A 20834-nucleotide genomic window follows, 5' to 3' on the forward strand; every position below is an offset into this window, starting at 1 on the left:
TTTTTTATTATACTTTAGGGTTTTAGGGTACATGTGCACAATGTGCAGGTTTGTTACATATGTATCCATGTGCCATGTTGATTTCCTGCACCCATTAACTCGTCATTTAGCATTAGGTGTATCTCCTAATGCTGTCCCTCCCCCCTCCCCCCACCCCACAACAGTCCCCGGAGTGTGATGTTCCCCTTCCTGTGTCCATGAGTTCTCATTGTTCAATTCCCACCTATGAGTGAGAACATGCAGTATTTGGTTTTTTGTCCTTGCGATAGTTTACTGAGAATGATGGTTTCCAGTTTCATCCATGTCCCTACAAAGGACATGAACTCATCCTTTTTTATGGCTGCATAGTATTCCATGGTGTATATGTGCCACATTTTCTTAATCCAGTCTATCGTTGTTGGACATTTGGGTTGGTTCCAAGTCTTTGCTATTGTGAATAGTGCCGCAGTAAACATACGTGTGCATGTGTCTTTATAGCAGCATGATTTATAGTCCTTTGGGTATATACCCAGTAACGGGATGGCTGGGTCAAATGGTATTTCTAGTTCTAGATCCCCGAGGAACCGCCACACTGACTTCCACAATGGTTGAACTAGTTTACAGTCCCACCAACAGTGTAAAAGTGTTCCTATTTCTCCACATCCTCTCCAGCACTTGTTGTTTCCTGACTTTTTAATGATGGCCATTCTAACTGGTGTGAGATGGCATCTCACTGTGGTTTTGATTTGCATTTCTCTGATGGCCAGTGATGATGAGCATTTTTTCATGTGTTTTTTGGCTCCATAAATGTCTTCTTTTGAGAAGTGTCTGTTCATGTCCTTTGCCCACTTTTTGATGGGGTTGTTTGTTTTTTCTTGTAAATTTGTTTGAGTTCATTGTAGATTCTGGATATTAGCCCTTTGTCAGATGAGTAGGTTGCAAAAATTTTCTCCCATTCTGTAGGTTGTCTATTCACTCTGTTGGTAGTTTCTTTTGCTGTGCAGAAGCTCTTTAGTTTAATGAGATCCCATTTGTCAATTTTGGCTTTTGTTGCCATTGCTTTTGGTGTTTTAGACATGAAGTCCTTGCCCACACCTATGTCCTGAATGATATTGCCTAGGTTTTCTTGTTGGATTTTAATAGTTTTAGGTCTAACATTTAAGTCTTTAATCCATCTTGAATTAATTTTTGTATAAGGTGTAAGGAAGGGATCCAGTTTCAGCTTTCTACATAGGGCTAGCCAGTTTTCCCAGCACCATTTATTAAATAGGGAATCCTTTCCCCATTGCTTGTTTTTGTCAGGTTTGTCAAAGATCAGATAGTTGTAGATATGTGGCATCATTTCTGAGGGTTCTGTTCTGTTCCATTGGTCTATGTCTCTGTTGTGGTACCAGTACCATGCTGTTTTGGTTACTGTAGCCTTGTAGTATAGTTTGAAGTCAGGTAGCGTGATGCCTCCAGCTTTGTTCTTTTGGCTTCGGATTGACTTGGAGATGCGGGCTCTTTTTTGGTTCTATATGAACTTTAAAGTAGTTTTTTCCAATTCTGTGAAGAAAGTCATTGGTAGCTTGATGGGGATGGCGTTGAATCTATAAATTACCCTGGGCAGTATGGCCATTTTCACGATATTGATTCTTCCAACCCGTGAGCATGGAATGTTCTTCCATTTGTTTGTATCCTCTTTTATTTCATTGAGCAGTGGTTTGTAGTTCTCCTTGAAGAGGTCCTTCCCATCCCTTGTAAGTTGGATTCCTAGGTATTTTATTCTCCTTGAAGCAATTGTGAATGGGAGTTCACTCATGATTTGGCTCTCTGTTTGTCTGTGATTGGTGTACAAGAATGCTTGTGATTTTTGTACATTGATTTTGTATCCTGAGACTTTGCTGAAGTTGCTAATCAGCTTAAGGAGATTTTGGGCTGAGACAATGGGGTTTTCTAGATATACAATCATGTCATCTGCAAACAGGGACAATTTGACTTCCTCTTTTCCTAATTGAATACCCTTTATTTCCTTCTCCTGCCTGATTGCTCTGGCCAGAACTTCCAGCACTATGTTGAATAGGAGTGGTGAGAGAGGGCATCCCTGTCTTGTGCCAGTTTTCAAAGGGAATGCTTCCACTTTTTGCCCATTCAGTATGATATTGGCTGTGGGTTTGTCATAGATAGCTCTTATTATTTTGAGAAACGTCCCATCAATACCTAATTTATTGACAGTTTTTAGCATGAAGTGTTGTTGAATTTTGTGAAAGGCTTTTTCTGCATCTATTGAGATAATCATGTGGTTTTTGTCTTTGGTTCTGTTTATATGCTGGATTACATTTATTGATTTGCGTATGTTGAACCAGCCTTGCATCCCAGGGATGAAGCCCACTTGATCATGGTGTATAAGCTTTTTGATGTGCTACTGGATTTGGTTTGCCAGTATTTTATTGAGGATTTTTGCATCAATGTTCATCAAGGATATTGGTCTGAAATTCTCTTTTTTGGTTATGTCTCTGCCAGGCTTTGGTATCAGGACGATGCTGGCTTCATAAAATGTGTTAGGGAGGATTCCCTCTTTTTCTATCGATTGGAATAGTTTCAGAAGGAATGGTAACATTTCCTCCTTGTACCTCTGGTAGAATTCGGCTGTGAATCCATCAGGTCCTGGACTCTTTTTGGTTGGTAAGCTATTGATTATTGCCACAATTTCAGAGCCTGTTATTGGTCTATTCAGAGATTCAACTTCTTCCTGGTTTAGACTTGGGAGGGTGTATTTGTCGAGGAATTTATCCATTTCTTCTAGATTTTCTAGTTTATTTGCATAGAGGTGTTTGTAGTATTCTCTGATGGTAGATTGTATCTCTGTGGGATCAGTGGTGATATCCCCTTTTTCATTTTTTATTGCATCTATATGATTCTTCCCTCTTTTCTTCTTTATTAGTCTTGCTAGCGGTCTATCAATTTTGTTGATCTTTTCAAAAAACCAGCTCCTGGATTCATTAATTTTTTTGAAGGGTTTTTTGTGTCTCTATTTCCTTCAGTTCTGCTCTGATTTTAGTTATTTCTAGCCTTCTGCTAGCTTTTGAATGTGTTTGCTCTTGCTTTTCTCATTCTTTTAATTGTGATGTTAGGGTGTCAATTTTGGATCTTTCCTGCTTTCTCTTGTGGGCATTTAGTGCTATAAATTTCCCTCTACACACTGCTTCGAATGTGTCCCAGAGATTCTGGTATGTTGTGTCTTTGTTCTCATTGGTTTCAAAGAACATCTTTATTTCTGCCTTCATTTCGTTATGTACCCAATAGTCATTCAGGAGCAGGTTGTTCAGTTTCCATGTAGTTGAGCAGTTTTGAGTGAGTTTCTTAATCCTGAGTTCTAGTTTGATTGCACTGTGGTCTGAGAGACAGTTTGTTCTAATTTCTGTTCTTTTACATTTGCTGAGGAGAGCTTTACTTCCAACTATGTGGTCAATTTTGGAATAGGTGTGGTGTGGTGCTGAAAAAAATGTACATTCTGTTGATTTGGGGTGGAGAGTTCTAGGTCACTCAGGACTTGCTTTATGAATCTGGGTACTCTTGTGTTGGGTGCATATATATTTAGGATAGTTAGCTCTTCTTGTTGAATTGATCCCTTTACCATTATGTAATGGCCTTCTTTGTCTCTTTTGATCTTTGTTGGTTTAAAGTCTATTTTATCAGAGACTAGGATTGCAACCCCTGCCTTTTTTTGTTTTCCATTTGCTTGATAGATCTTCCTCCATCCCTTTATTTTGAGTCTATGTGTGTCTCTGCACGTGAAATGGGTTTCCTGAATACAGCACACTGATGGGTCCTGACTCCTTATCCAGTTTGCCAGTCTGTGTCTTTTAATTGGAGCATTTCGCCCATTTACATTTAAAGTTAATATTGTTATGTGTGAATCTGATCCTGTCATTATGATGTTAGTTGGTTATTTTGCTCGTTAGTTGATGCAGTTTCTTCCTAGCCTTGATGGTCGTTACAATTTGGCATGTTTTTGCAGTGGCTGGTACTGGTTGTTCCTTTCCATGTTTAGTGCTTCCTTCAGGAGCTCTTTTAGGGCAGGCCTGGTGGTGACAAAATCACTCAGTGTTTGCTTGTCTGTGAAGTATTTTATTTCTCCTTCACTTATGAAGCTTAGTTTGGCTGGATATGAAATTCTACGTTGAAAATTCTTTTCTTTAAGAATGTTGAATATCGGCCCCCAGTCTCTTCTGGCTTGTAGAGTTTCTGCTGAGAGATCAGCTGTTAGTCTGATGGGCTTCCCTTTGTGGGTAACCCGACCTTTCTCTCTGGCTTCCCTTAACATTTTTTCCTTCATTTCAACTTTGGTGAATCTGACAATTATGTGTCTTGGAGTTGCTCTTCTCGAGGAGTACCTTTATGGTGTTCTCTGTATTTCCTGAATCTGAATGTTGGCCTGCCTTACTAGATTGGGGAAGTTCTCCTGGATAATATCTTGCAGAGTGTTTTCCAATTTGGTTCCATTCTCCCCGTCATTTTCAGGTACACCAATCAGACATAGGTTTGGTCTTTTCACATATTCCCAAATTTCTTGGAGGCTTTATTCATTTCTTCTTATTCTTTTTTCTCTAAGCTTCCCTTCTCACTTCATTTCATTCATTTCATCTTCCATCAGCGATACCCTTTCTTCCAGTTGATCGCATCTGCTACCGAGGCTTCTGCAATCTTCACGTAGTTCTCGATACTTGGCTTTCAGCTCCATCAGCTCCATTAAGCCCTTCTCTCCATTGGTTATTGTAGTTATCCATTCGTCTAATTTTTTTTCAAAGTTTTTAACTTCTTTGCTATTGTTTTGAATTTCCTTCCGTAGCTCCAAGTAGTTTGATCGTCTGAAGCCTTCTTCTCTCAACTCGTCAAAGTCATCCTCCGTCCAGCTTTGTTCCGCGGCTGATGAGGAACTGCGTTCCTTTGGAGGAACTGCTCTGCTTTTTAGAGTTTCCAGTTTTTATGCTCTGTTTTTTCCCCATCTTTGTGGTTTTATCTACTTTTGGTCTTTGATGGTGGTGATGTACGGATGGGTTTTTGGTGTGGATGTCCTTTCTGTTTGATAGTTTTCCTTCTACCAGACAGGACCCTCAGCTGCAGGTCTGTTGGAGTTTACTAGAGGTCCACTCCAGACCCTGTTTGGCTGGGTGTCAGCAGCGGTGGCTGCAGAACAGCGGATTTTCGTGAGACCACAAATTCAGCTGTCTGATAGTTCCTCTGGAAGTTTTGTCTCAGAGGAGTACCTGGCCCAGTGAGGTGTCAGTCTATCCCTACTAGGGGGTGCTTCCCAGTTAGGCTGCTCGAGGGTGAGGGACCCACTTTAGGAGGCAGTCTGTCCGTTCTCAGATCTCCAGCTGCGTGCTGGGAGAACCACTACTCTCTTCAAAGCTGTCAATCAGACAGGGACATTTAAGTCTGCAGAGGTTCCTGCTGAGTTTTTGTTTGTCTGTGCCCTGCCCCCAGAGGTGGAGCCTACAGAGGCAGGCAGGCCTCCTTGAGCTGTGGTGGGCTCCACCCAGTTCCAGCTTCCTGGCTGCTTTGTTTACCTAAGCAAGCCTGGGCAATGGCGGGCGCCCCTCCCCCAGCCTCACTGCCACCTTGCAGTTTGATCTCAGACTGCTGTGCTAGCAATCAGGGAGACTCTGTGGGCATAGGACCCTCTGAGCCATGTGTGGGACACAATCTCCTAGTGTGCTGTTTTTCAGGCCCGTTGGAAAAGCGCAGTATTAGGGTGGGACTGACCCGATTTTCCAGGTGCCATCTGTTACCCCTTTCTTTGACTAGGAAAGGGAACTCCCTGACCCCTTGCGGTTCTGGAGTGAGGCAATGCCTTGCCCTGCTTCGGCTTGCACACAGTGCACTTCACCGACTGTCCTGCACCCACTGTTTGGCACTCCCTAGTGGGATGAAGCTGGTACCTCAAACAGAAATGCAGAAATCACCTGTCTTCTGTGTCACTCAGGCTGGGAGCTGTAGACTGGAGCTGTTCCTATTTGGCCATCTTGGCTCCACCCCATTTTTTTTTTAAGATAAGTATTTAAAGATTTAAAAATAAAACAAATTTTTTCCACTCTTAATATCCCCAAATTACCAATGTACTTTTGCTTTGTAAGTGCATACAATCCATTTGAAATATATATATATATTTGCATATGTGTATATATATATACACACATATGCACATGTACACACATATTTTGAAATATATTTCAGAAGATGTATAAATATAATTTACATATAAATATAAATAATCTATATTTCAAAATATATATTCCAAATGATTATTAAATACTGTACAGAAAATATTTTAATTGTAAATTCCAGTATGATAGAATACAATGTCTATATTATTAATAAATAAGGTACACAACTAAATACAAATATTACATTTTTAATACAGGTATAATTTCCACAAGAATTTGAACTAATGACATAATACCTATGACACATCTCACTAAAAGATTGAACACTAAAATAATTAAATTATTGTCAAAATAATGTGGCATTCAAGTAATTTAAATGTCAAAACTTTTAAAAATATTTACTTTAAAAATCAGATACTTTTTAAGTTAAATTTTATTTTTTAAGCGACATAAGTATTGAACATATTTGGGAGATACATAATAATGTTTCAATACATATAATTTATAGAGATCAGATCAGAGAAATTAGAGTATCCATAGTTTCAAATATTTATCATTTCTTTGTGTTGGAGACAAAATCTCCTTTTAGCTATTTGAAACTAAATAGAATATAATGTTCTTGACTATAGTCATCCTACAGTGGTACAGAACACCAGAAATTATTCCTCCTACCAAGCTGTAACTTTGTATCCTTTAACAAATCTCTCTCTAGTCTCCCTTTGCTGCAGCTTTCCCAGCCTGTAGTATCCTCTGTTTTATTTTTTACTTCTATGATACCAATTTTTTTAGCTTCCACGTATAAGTAATAACATGCAATGTTTAACTTTCTGTTCCTGGCTTGTTTCACTTAACATATGCCCTCCAATTCCATCCATGTTGTCCTGAATGACAGGAATTCTCTTTTTATGGCTGCATAGTATTCTATTGTGTATATATACCACATTTTCCTTATCCATTCATCTGTTGTTGGACACCTAGGTTGCTTGTACATCTTAGCTATTGTGAATAGTGCTGCAGTAAACATAGGGTGCAAATGTCTCTTTAATGTACAGATTTCCTTTTTCCAGTAATGGTATTGCTGGATCATATGACAGTTCTATTTGTAATTTTTGAAGAAACTCTATATTGTTCTCCACAGTGGCTGCTCTAGTTTACATTCCCACCAGCAGTGTCTAAGAGTTCATTTTTTTTCTGCATCTTCACCAATATGTTTTTTATATTTTATTTTATTTTTATTTTTATTTTATTTTATTATTTTATTTTATATTTTATTTTGAGGCAGTCTTACTCTGTCACCCAGGCTGGAGTGCCTTGATTTAATCATGGCACTCTGTAGCCTTGAACTCCTAAGCTGGAGCAATCTCGAGTAGCTGGGACTACCTACTGGCATGTGCCACCATGCCTAGCTAATTTTTACTTTTCAAAATTTTTTGTAGTGACAGAATCTTGATATGTTTTTTAGAGACAGAGTCTTGATATGTTGCCCCGATCTCAAACTTCTGGACTCAAGCATTTCTCCTGCCTTGGCCTGTCAAAGTGTTAGGATTACAGACATGAGCCACCACGGCTGTCATATTTTTTGTCTTTTTGAAAACAGTCACCCTAATTAGGATGAGATGATATCTTATTGTGGTTTTGATTTGCATTTCCGTTATGAATAGTTAATGCTAAGCATTTTAAAAATATACTTATTGGCCATGTATATGTCTTCTTTTGGGAAATGTCTGTTCAGATCACTTTCTCATTTTTTAATCAGATTTTTTTTCTGTGATATTTTGTCTTATGCAAATAGTATTGTAAAGTATTAATGAAGTAAGACAATTTTATTCAAGGACCAATCCCATGCAAATACATTCAGAGCTGTTCTTAGTTAATTGCATTTATAATTTATACTTTTTATTACCATGTGCATTACTCTAAATTTAGTGAAATTTTACTATTTTATATTTTTATTCAGCGTATATATTGTTGCTCATGAATTGTTGGAGTATAACAGTTAACTATCCTTAACTAAGTCTTGTTTATTGAATTTATATGTTGCCGTTTTCTATAGGAGATAAGATTTTTTTTTACAATATGAATGGAATCATTGCTGATTTTCTATGAATATATGGATTGAATTTTCTCAGATAAATCTTATGTTTCTTTTGTGCCCACAAAGACATCTGGATACTCATCAGAAGTGTAAAAATTCCAACTAGAAGAAAAAAGAAATAATTATTATTTCTTATTTCTATGAAATAAGTTATATTAGGAAAAGTATCACTAGCATGTTTAGCTTTTAAGACGTTTCTCAAATGTTGCATAATTTCTTATCAATTTTCATTATTCATACCCATTCCCCAGCAATAGCCAATCAATATCACGTGAATGAGTAAACACAGAAAATATATTACAAAATTAAAAATGAATCTACATTTTTTATATACCATTGCCACAAAATACTCCCAAATAAGGATTTATTTTTGTATTTAAAAATTTTCAATAATAGTTGCCTATATGCATATAATACTCCTCTACATGCACATAATATAATAAACCACATTAATTGTGATTCAAAACTTTTGTAAAATATAACAACAAAATGGATAAAATGGACATTACATACGTCCCTTCTACAATATGGAAATCATGCAATTCAACTTTTTAGTGTGTGTTAAAATGCTCAGTATTCAAGATGAACTCTCATACACCCCAACTCTTCCTTTGAAGACAAAACACATAAACATGCCTGTGCACATGCAAAAGAAGAAGTTTCAAGCGAAATGCATTGTTATCAAAACTTCTTCTAAACAAAACTTCATTGCTTAATAAATACATTTGGATTACAATTCCTGGCTTGGATTAAGCAACAATTATACAGAGATAAAGAGCAAAAGTACTTCAGGGTATTTTAATACTGCTAAAAATCAAACTCAATATGAAACTATAAAATCGTTTTACAATCATGCTATACTTTAATACTATAATAACTTTTTCTCAGAAACCATTTATCCTAAAGATGCATTTATTTTGATTAATTGTCAGTAAATCTAGGTCTTACCTGGCAGTGTTTGGGTCATGACTGTGAAACTAATCCATGATCCAATCTGTTATATTAAAACTTAAATTAGCACATACATAAATGGAATCTAGTAATTTGGTCACTTGTGGCTTTAATAGGTAATTTTAAGGCTTAAAATATTAGAAAACTTAGGAATACATTTTCAAGAAATAATAATTTAATTTTTACATATAAAGTCATATGCAATCTCATCAAATGGGATCATATTTATAAGAAAATGAAAGACATTGTTTAATATTTGAAAAAATTGTGATTGAAATGTTCTATTTTGTTATACCATGATCTATGGATAAGACCTCTATATTTTTCCTGTATATATTAATTTATAATACATGTAAATACATAAGCACATGCATTTAGTATATCATGAATAGGATTCAAGTATTTACATACATAAATTACATACCTCATAGGTGTAGTTAGGACATGAAACCAGGAAAAACATCCATGTGAAGGGGTTATAATTTGGACTTGGGAAACAGGCATTGCTTCCTTTTTCAAAGGAAAGTAAAATGTCAATGATGCTACATATTGCAAATCTGATCATATGCTTATTATATAATACTAAGTTCCCCAAAATAACTGGGTACCACATGAAATGTCATCACATATTTATAGCAACCTATTTCGCAAATTACTCAGAAGAGACCCAGCTTTAAATGTTATAACCTTTTGACTCAAATAAAATAGCTGTCATTTTCATACCATGTCTAGAGCTATGTTGCTGTAACATTGCAGAGTACATAAGGATAATTCTTTAAGATCTTAAATATATAAATTATTTTTACATTATAATAGTTGAAATAGTACTGCACACAGAAATTATAAAGTGTGTTTTAACGTTTGCCCACCTCTTCACATTCCCCTTTACTATCAAAGATATATTTGTTTGAGATTATTAAATACCTCAAGATTCCCTGTATTAAATTGGTGAAAGTCATAAGGAATTTTATAAAGATGTCATTTATACCAGAAAAGTATGTACATCTCTAATAAAAGGATTACACTGAATATCAGTATATTAATATTCTGAGATACTACATTTCTGTTCAGCAGTCAGGATTGATATTTACATCTCATTATACTTCACATATTGTCACTTTATTTTTGTTAATTATTTTTCCCCTTTCAATTGTTTTTAAGAAACATTTTAGATAACAAATTTTTAATGATTTCAGGTTGAACTTGGAGCTGTGACATTTGTAAAAGTAAATATGAATTATAAAATTACTGTTTTATTCTCCGTACCAAGATTTAATCAGATAACAAATCAGCTAAACTCTTTTACTTATAACTCTAAAGTCATAATAAAATGTCAGTGTGGGCCGGGCGTGGTGGCTCACGCTTGTAATCCCAGCACTTTGGGAGGCCGAGGTGGGCGGATCACGAGGTCAGGAGATCGAGACCACGGTGAAACCCCATCTCTACTAAAAAATACAAAAAAATTTAGCCGGGCATAGTGGCGGGCGCCTGTAGTCCCAGCTACTCGGAGAGGCTGAGGCAGGAGAATGGCGTGAACCCGGGAGGCGGAGCTTGCAGTGAGCCGAGATTGCGCCACTGCACTCCATTAAAAAAAAAAAAAAAAAAAAAAAAAAAAGTCAGTGTGTTGTTTCCAAAATTGTAACAATTGCTGAAATATCAAAGTTAAAAATTATGCTAAGTATTGTGCAGATTTTACAACTGTTCATAAAAATACATATGTAGGCCTTTCGTGTAATGTCATATATTAATAAAAAAAGATAATTGAGGAATCTACCAAGTTATAGTCACTGAATTTCAGAGGCAGAAGTTTCAGGGAATTGCCTGCTTCAGAGCCTGTAGTTTGTGAGTGTTCAGCCCCTAGAGGTGGGGAATGATCAAGGGTCTACAAATCTACATTTTTTCCAGATCTAGTTTGTAGATTAAATAATGGATATGCCTTATGACACAGAAAAATATATGTATATAGATAATATTGTTTCAAGTATACAAGTTGCTGTTAATTGTAATATTAAATAAGTTTAGGCGTTACTAATTTAATACTTACATTCTTCATAAATGTTCCCTCAACCTATAGTTATTATAATAGAGTTTCTATTAAATTAAAGTCAGGAGGTTTTTTACATTAAAATGCTTCACCACCAGATTCTTTAGGCATATAAGGTTTATTTCATTGCTTCAGGGAGTGCTACTGGCAGAGAACCTTCAACTTCCAGTACTCCCTATAGCTGGAAGCAACCTCACCCAAGGTCACACTCACTGATTTAGCCTTAATATGGTATTCGATCAATAATGAAAATTGATTAACTCGATTCAGGAGAACATGGATTGTTCATCCCAGTTTTAGAATGTCCCATGCAATCACTGGAGACTTGTTCAGACTATAGTGCTCTCAATTTCCTACCTAAATACGATCTATTTCTTCTATCCATAAAATGACTCCTTAACAATCCTCCTGAGTGTTAATCTCCATCCTGGCATCTGCATTCCAGAAAACCCAGCTTACACAGTTGGCACCAGGAATGGCTCAAAAGGCAGATGTTGGAATGGCATTTTAGAGTTGAATGACTTACCAAAAGGTCTGCAATGAGTACTCCATAGCTGATGGTAGGTGCAGACAGATAGCTACTGGTACAGGGTAACAATCCAAGTGTAAAAACCTTTTACTACTGGTATATTGTTATGTTATAGTGATTGAAAACAATATTCTAGCTCGTCTAGTATTACAAGTGGGATTGAATGGCTCAACAAACACATCTAAAACAAACTGCTAATTGGCAATTAAAAGCCAGTTGTGAAAGTTAGAGGTCCACCTAGATAGTATGCAAAGAGGCTCGAAGAGGGCAGAGAAAGCTAAGGAACAGGTCCAGGTCTTAATTGCAAAAGTAGTCAAACTCTAAAGAATGTACAACTCCAGTCCAATGCAGATCTGTTAAGTTTGTTTACCGCAAAATCTTGGAATGTCTAGGTTTTCATAAATTCCTTGAGCCTGCAGAGGTGGCCCACTCTTCCCTATGAAAGTTGAGCACAACCTTCCTTAAAAGCAACACAGAAGGCACTACACTGCAAGAATACCCCCCTTGAAGATCTCCCCTACTTTTTCTTCTAGCCACTACAGCTAGGGTTATATCACAATATAAACTACCTGAGGCTGTTCTGGAGCTGACAGAGAACAAAAAAGATCATGCCCCAAAGGAGCTGCAGGACCTAGCCAGCATAAACCAACAGATTATAGGAGAATACACATGGGGTTGGAATCTGAGGGTGTTTGAAAAGAGGGGTAAAGTATAAAATTGAATAAAGATTCGTTTATGTTTTTAGAGCACTGTCCTGGAATATAGGAGTAAATATCCCGCTAAGATTGTACAAACACACTACTGATATGCACCTGGAAGCGTGAACAAAGCAATGGCCCACACTAAGCAAAGAAGAAATGTTAGAATTTCCATGGCAGGCTGGGAAAGAAGGTGCTAAGTGCCTTAGAGAAATAGGAATCCTAGAGCAGACAGTCTATGCAAGGCTGAAAAGAGAGTGCTTCTTTCTATGCAAGGAATTTTTCCCCCCGTTTCATGTTCTCAGGGTTTTTTTCTTACGTTCCACAGGACAGCCAATAGGATGCACCACTTTTCAAAAACACAAGGAATATGGTAGTGAAAGGAACACCATCATCACTAAGATTCACGTTGGCGCTTTGCTGAATCAGGCTTACTGTAAGTGAAATCATCTTAGAACTGAGATGACCAGTAGTGAATGGGATTAAAGGACCCTTCCTCACACCACTCCCTAGAAAATCAAGGCAGTTCCAAATACAGTACTTAATTCTTCATGAGCCAAAATGAGTGGCCTGTTCATAGGAGGCTTGACCCGCAGAAAATTATGTTTGGCTAGTAGAACACAATGTCTCTAGAAGCTAGATAGTTGGATACCCAACAATGCTATTGCTAAATTTAGACAAACAAAATAAATTATAGATGAATAGTTAAGAGACTTGAGACAGCTGGGGCAATGTCAGATCTACTATTCCTTTCCCAGTATTGGAACATGAATCAGTTCTAAGACTCCAAACTCACTGAGGAAGAAGAGTCTGGGAGGAAAGATACTGTAACACCAAAACAAATGCACATGATAATGATTTCAGTGATCTTTACTAAAAGGACTTCACTGATTCAGGGAACCATATACTAGAAAAAGTGGCATTTTCACATTTTAAGTACTGTTAGACAAAGTGGGTTCACAAAGGTGGTAATTTATCCAGATCATAAATAAATAATAATTGGAATATATATACTTTGTAGTTTGCACAATATCTACATTTGCTGAAGCTTTCTTTCAACTATCATACCCTCTGAGAAAATGGCCTTGACTAAAGGGAACTGCCTTACAGAGTCTTTTTCTTCCCCAAGTAGACTCACATCCAACTTATCTGTCTCCAGTCATTCCAACTCTTGACACCTCTACAGGGTTATGGTAGCTTCAGATACCCAATAGAGTTGACTGAGTCCATTCTTGGGACTACATCACAGCTCAACTTCCCCTTTGGCATAGTTCTCATTCCTTGCCTCTTTTCCATAATTCCTAATAACCTTCTTTTATACTAATTTCTGCCACCTGAGAATATGACTCATGACACTTTGTACAATCAATATTAAATGGTTCCCTTCTAGACATAACCCATGCCTAAAGCACATCTAATAGATATTACAACAAACTCCAATTAATATGTAAGTGAGGGAATAAAAATTCAAGAGTAGGAGACACCAATTTAGAGCTGACACAGGAACTGATAAAGATTTTATGTAAGGAAAAATAATGCATTGAGTATGTAGCTATTAAGAATTCATAATCAGAAGATGAGAGTTCCCTTTGAGAAAAGATCTGGAACCGATAGATCAGAACCCTGGATAGGGAGAAATTGAATCCAATTATCTGAAATTAATTGAGGCCAGAGGTTGTCATCTTGGAAGACATTGTTTCCAAGAAAGTAAATGATGCCCAGAGAAGTTTGCTCAGAGAGGGAAGGCATCATGTGGAAGCTTAGAAGGGAAGGGAAAGAAGGAAGCATGTTCTGGGATTCAAGGAATTTAGAAAACAAGGATGTTCGAGGATGAGAAGACACAATGAAAAACTTCCTGTTTCCAGAACACACTTCATTTTGTAGAGATTTCAGTAACCTCATCTGTAAAAAACTGTTATTTTTCTTCAAAGTCAATTCACACATTTAATAATAAATGTAAATCAATCAGCATTTACATGATGCTTCTGTGTGAATAAACTAGAAAGTGTTTTTGTTTGCAGACAAAAACTAACCCCCCACAAGGAAAACAAAACAAAATTTACAGGACACACACAAACACAATTACCAAAGAATGTAACCTTAAGAAATCCCAAAACTGAAAATAGATATGGAAAAAAAACAAGAAGATATAATACAAAATAAGAGTTGATTGTACTCAAGAAATTGTGGACAAAGAAGAAACTTTCCCAGTAATACGAAATACATTTTCATTTGCTTAAGAATGTAATATTCAACAGAACAGAGGATATTAAGCAGATAAAAAGAATAGCCAAAAAAGGGACAAAGATAGTCAAAGAGAAAGTGATAGAGAAGCTAGAGACAGAAGAAGGAACATAGGTACAGTGTAACCCCCCTCATACTCCACAATGTAATAAAACTAATTTTAAAATTGTAATTTGAGGAAATTTTTTAGAACTTAAAAAAAAACATGGATTAACCTACTAGAAGAGTACCTAGTGATCTGGGGAAATTGGTTGGGAATCATCGACCCTTAGACACTCCCTCAAAATTCATAGATTTTATAATAAAAAAGTCACCTGCGCATCGAAGCAAAAAAAACCATCATTTGACAAAAGAGAGAGAATTAGGTTGGCATCTGATTCCTCAAGAGCAATATACAAAGCAAGATAAAGAATGAACATCAAAAGAGGGCGGCCTTCTTACATGAACAATTTCAAAATTACTGGATGACTTAAAATTTTCATTTTCAAATGATGACACCATATTCCAGATAAGAAGCTTGAGTTGATTACATTGCTAGTCACCTAGATAAGACTAAAATTTGTGATATTTCTAACTTTGGCAATGCTAGCATTTTATTAGATTATATTGTGTTTTGCTTCTCTACTAAAAAAATTTAGACTCTCAGATATTTTTCACTTGTGGTTCACATGCATCCAAAGAAAATTCAATGTATCTGTGAATTTGGATCAGATAAAAATGGCATTCAATCTCTTAATGAAATATAGGCTTCACTCCATTGCAAATGAGGACCACAAACTACAACAGTATTGGCCTTACATGTAATTTTTTTTCACCAAGATAAAGCACAGGTATTTTTAAGTCACAGTACACTTCTTTTTAAATCTGTGTATACATAATTTATCACCAATACTCAAAAAGTTGAGAACTCATCACAATATTATGTAATGTGTAATAACAAACATATGCTTATATTATAGCTTTTTCATATATTCACAATTGTTCTAATATAATAATTTTCCTTTGTAAATACATGTATTTTATTTTACATAACAACTATTCTGGAAAATGTTTTATATGTTTCACTAGCCTGCCAGAAGCGTGGAAGGCAAGAAAATGTTAAGAAATTCAAGTTGATGTTGAATGTTTATCATTTCTATTTGAATTTACAGTTAAATTATATATTATATAGGGTTAGCAGTTGGGAATCCCTACATATAATTGAGCCTAAATGAGATGACTGATTTACCAAAAATATTTTTAAATAATGGAGACTCTGTAAACTTTTTCAAATGTATAAGTGAGTATAGAAGTAATTGAGTTTTTGCATTGTTGAAATTTGCTGTTTTATATTGGAATACATTATTAAATAAATGTGGTTATGTTATACAACATTTTAATGGGCATTTCTCACTTCATGTTTTTTGCTAATGACTTATTACTTGCTGGTATTTTATGTTTATTTTAGTCTACGGAAATGATGTTAGATAAAAAGCAAATTGGAGCAATTTTCTTAATTGAGTTCAAAATGGGTCACGGGCCAGGCCCGGTGGCTCATGTCTATAATCCCAGCACTTTGGGAGGCCGAGGCAGGCAGATCACCTGAGGTCAGGAGTTTGAGACCAGCCTGGCCAACATGGCGAAACCCTGTCTCTACCAAAAATACAAAATTAGCTGGGCATGGTGGTGTGCACCTGTAATCCCAGCTACTCAGGAGGCTGAGGCAGGAGAATCGCTTGAAACCGGGAAGGCAGAAGTTGCAGTGAGGCAAGACCACACCAATGCACTCCAGCCTGGGCTACAAGAGCGAGACTCCATCTAAAAAAAAAAAAAAAAAATACAAAATGGGTCATGAAGCAGTGGAGACAACTCACAACATCAACAAGACATTTGGCCCAGGAAGTGCTAATGAACACACAATGCAGTGGTGGTTTAAGAAATTTTGTGAGAGCCTTGAAAATGAGGAGCATAGTGACTGGCCATCAGAAGTTGACATTGACAAATTGAGATGAATCATCAAAGCTGATCCTCTTAACAACTACAGGAGAAGTTGCTGAAGAACTCAACATCGATCATTCTACAGTCCTTTGGCATTTGAAACAGATTGGAAAGGTGAAAAAGCTCGGTAAGTCAGTTCCTCACAAGCTGATCGAAAATATATATAAAAGAAGTCATTTTGAAGTGTTGTCTTTTCTTATTCTATGTAAGAACAATGAACCATTTCTTGATCGGAATTTAATGTGCAACAAAAAGTGGATTTTATATAACTGGTGAGGACCAGCTCAGTGGTTGGACTGCGAAGAAGCTCCAAAGCACTTCCCAAAGCCAAACTTCCCCCCCCCCCAAAAAAGGTCATGGTCACTCTTTGGTGGTCTGCTGCCAGTCTGATCCACCGCAGCTTTCTGAATCCTAGCAAAACCAGTATATTTGAGAAATATGTTCAGCAAATCAATGAGATGCATTGAAAACTGCAATGTCTGCAGCCAACATTGGTCAACAGAAAGGACCCAATTCTTCTCCATGACAGTGTCTGACTGCACATCACACAACCAACGCTTTAAAAGTTGAATGAATTAGGTTACAAAGTTTTGCCTCATCCACCATATTCGCCTGACCTCTCACTAACTGACTACCACTTCTTAAGCATCTGGACAAGGTTTTGCAGGGAAAATGCTTCCACTATCAGCAGGGGGCAGAAAATGCTTTTCAAGAGTTTGTTGAATGCTGAAGCATGGATTTTTATACTACAAGAATAAACTATTTTTCACTGGCAAAAATGTGTTGATTATAATGGTTCCTATTTTGATTAATAAAGATGTGTATGAGACTAGTTATAATGATTTAAAATTCATGGTCCAAAACCACAGTTACTTTTGCACCAACCTAAATATACTACTAACTTTGAAATGTCCTCCCAGGCATTGATATTTCAGTGCCATTGTGTTTTTCAATGAAAGATTACCATCATTACAAAAAAAAAAACTAAAGATAATTTGAAATAGTAGGACTGTATCAAATATTGTACAAATGAGATCAATATTGAGAGTTTAGTAATTTGGATATTCATCAAGTGATTTTGTACTGCTTTTGTTCTTATTCATTAGTTCATTTATTTACATATTTAAGTGATATTGTTGTTTAGTGTATGTGGGGAGGGTGACAGTGTGCATGCACACTTCATTTTAGAGAAATCATTATTAGAAAATATGACTTGGTTCAAATATTTGGAAAAACTAGACATAAAAGGGAAAATGTGGCATACGTATTTCCAACTATTGATATTTTGATTTTTAAAGATTTTTTAAAGTAAGATTATAAAAATAATTGTTAACATAATTCACTCTAAAGAAAAGAAAAAGAAAAAAGAACTAACCTGTGTGATTGGGATGAGACAACATTACATTGATGAAATGATTCCCAGCTTCACAAATCTGCAAAACATTTTCAACATTTTCAGTGTGATACACCTCTGCCTATTTTTAAAAAAACATATTCTAGAGTTATATAAAATTTGTATTGTACATTAATCCCAAAGATTCAAAAGATATATATTTTATTCTAATCATAAAGAGAAGTATTTTTTTAATTACAACTATGAAAGAAGCTGTTGCTGGCACATATTGAATAAAAATAATTAGTCACAACAAGTTGGAAATTCTGAAGATATTTTTCACACTGTTTGATAATCAAGTTTAAATTGTCTTGTTAATCAGCTTTGTACTTGTTACTGTGGGGAGACTTCCAGATCATACAGAGACAACTCTTGCTGAAGACAAATTTGGCATAGCTTTATATTAATCTCAGTTCATTAACAGTAAAAATACTTCTAGTGAAATGGTGATTGTTTGATTTCCAGCTAGTTTCAGCTCAGTTTAGAAAACCTACTGTGAGCAGTGCTGCCACCCAAAGAAACCTGCTGCTTATCTGTCATCATGACCTCTTGATCATATGCACTCTACTAGCTGTCCCTGTTAATAGGCCACTATGTCCCTCCAAGATCAAAGGCTCACCACCATCGCCTGCGACTAATAATGTTCCCAGTTTGCAACACGTGTCCTGTGAGGGGAAGACCCTTCCTTTGTCTGCCATGTATACCTTACCTGATTTAACATCAGGTATGTATTTGACATGATTACTGTGTTACTGATAACAGAATATGTTATTCAAAATTGTTATTGTTTGAAGTCATTCAACTTGTAATATATCCCAAAAGTTGAGCACCCATTAAACTCAGTGCCTTTAATGTTATTAATCTCACAAAATATATCTGATTTTGTTCTTTTCAACCATTTCTGTATGCATTTTGCATATATAATAATAGTTCTATGGATTTTAATTTCTGGATGTTTCTCACAATAAATAACTGGTATATATTTCAACACTTTCCAAATTTTAGGAAAAAATAGATTGAAAGAGAAAATTTAAATCCATTTTCATCATCTAGAACTGTTAGGTAAAAATGCTACTTAAAATAATCAACTTGAATAAATTAATTCACCCAGGACATAATGTAAATAAATACACCAAATATATTAAATCTGTATTTAAAGATCCAGAAAACAATACAAATACAAATTTTGTACCAACATAACTACACAAAATAATTATAGAAAAGGCTTTTGGTTTCTTAAGTTATCATTAGAAAGACAAAGTGGAATTGTGAATTTTCAGGTAATACTTTTTAAGTTGAAATTTTTACATGTAAATGTGGATAAGTGTGTGGGCTTTTGTGGCATGAACCTGCATTCACATGCCACATATTTCATTTACTATGTATGAGAGATTAAGTGAATTTCACATTTGGAATTTCATTTCTTCACCTAAATGCAAATATTAATTTCTGTCTCTGGAGAATTCATGACGATTGAATGAAGTCAAGTACCCTGCACATCCTATTTGCTCAATAAAATTATTGTGATAATTTTAGTTATCAATTTAATCAATAAAAACTTCCACAGATTATCCTACAGTAATCTCACTTCTCTAGACTTCATTCTAACAAATCGTTAGCACTACAAAACCCATAATTACTAAACTAATGGTTTGTTACATTTCTGTTTATTCTTCGTATCTTTTGTACATCTTTCAACTCAGACAGCTTGTCATATTTGTTTTCCATCACTCACAGTGCCAAACATAAAAATAGAAAATATTGTAAAATATTTATTAAAAAGCAAGTTAAGTTACCAATATTTGTGAAAAAAAGTTTTATAAATTATAATTCTTCTGATGAAACATATTTGTTTTGAGATTATTAATATTTTCATACTCATTCAAACATCAAAATATTTTCTTCTTCCTGCTTATTTATCACAACAAAACTAAATATTGGAACATCAATTGTTTAACCAAATAATGAGCCATGAAAAAAATACCATGTAGGTTTAGTTAGAGACTGGATAGATTCATAATAACACCAAATTTATAATTAGGTGAATCATTACGTGCCCCTAGAAGAAAATAGAATTATATACTAAAACAAAAAATATGAGAGAGAAAGGTAGAAAAAAAAAGTGGTGGAGAAGCCAGCCAGCTTTTCCATTTTGCGATCTACTGATGAAATGCTTACATGGTAAGAGTGGGGAGAAAAAACAACTATATCTCTATGCCTAGAGATTCTTAAATATAAATTTAGCAACTTCTTAAGGATTTTAAAGAGCAATAATAACTAGTAATTTCAATTTTAAGCACTGGCTTTTACACCTTCAAGTGAATCCAATACAGTTTGCGATGCTAACTTAATTAGATAAAACTGGTGATATAATTTCCTTTTAGGTAAAGGCTAAGCAAGATCAAGAAGCTCAGTCAGTGCTGTAAAACTCAATGTATTGTTCTATTACTGATTGTAAATGCAGAGCCAATTAAATGTGAAACACCGTAATAGTTCTCAGCATGACACATATTTCTCCTGGATTGATGTTTATCTAAATATATCTTCATTTGGCATACAGTAAGTTTAAAAAGAAATTTCATAAACAATGTTTGGGGCAGATGCTATAAAGAAGTTTGATTTTACATTATTAAAAGTTAAAATTATCTTACATAATAAAACATGAGATGCTACGTATTACCTATGTGTGGCCCTTATGTGACACAGATGTTCAAGATATTCTAGACAATAAACACATAGTAACTTAATAAAAATACTAAGAAAACATTGCCCAGA

General features: G+C 35.5%; 1 protein-coding gene across 4 annotated transcripts in view; it reads right to left on the reverse strand.

Moving 5' to 3' along the window:
- Positions 1-20834, reverse strand: part of TECRL (trans-2,3-enoyl-CoA reductase like) — a 144755-nt gene that overhangs the window by 1794 nt on the left and 122127 nt on the right. For 2 of the 4 annotated variants that reach the window (XM_032151785.2, XM_058434636.1), the window contains exons 9-12: positions 18042-18099; positions 9599-9684; positions 9172-9217; positions 6491-8325 (exon numbers count right to left, since the gene is read on the reverse strand). In XM_032151785.2, the coding sequence (XP_032007676.1) occupies positions 8198-8325; positions 9172-9217; positions 9599-9684; positions 18042-18099 (318 nt within the window). In that variant the 3' untranslated portion in view covers positions 6491-8197. Of the gene's footprint in view, positions 1-6490; positions 8326-9171; positions 9218-9598; positions 9685-18041; positions 18142-20834 lie in introns of those variants that run through there. The other 2 variants (XM_058434634.1, XM_032151791.1) reach the window with 2 other exon arrangements.

Source organism: Hylobates moloch, unplaced genomic scaffold, assembly GCF_009828535.3.
Source record: "Hylobates moloch isolate HMO894 unplaced genomic scaffold, HMol_V3 SCAFFOLD_2, whole genome shotgun sequence".
NCBI lineage: Eukaryota > Metazoa > Chordata > Mammalia > Primates > Hylobatidae > Hylobates > Hylobates moloch.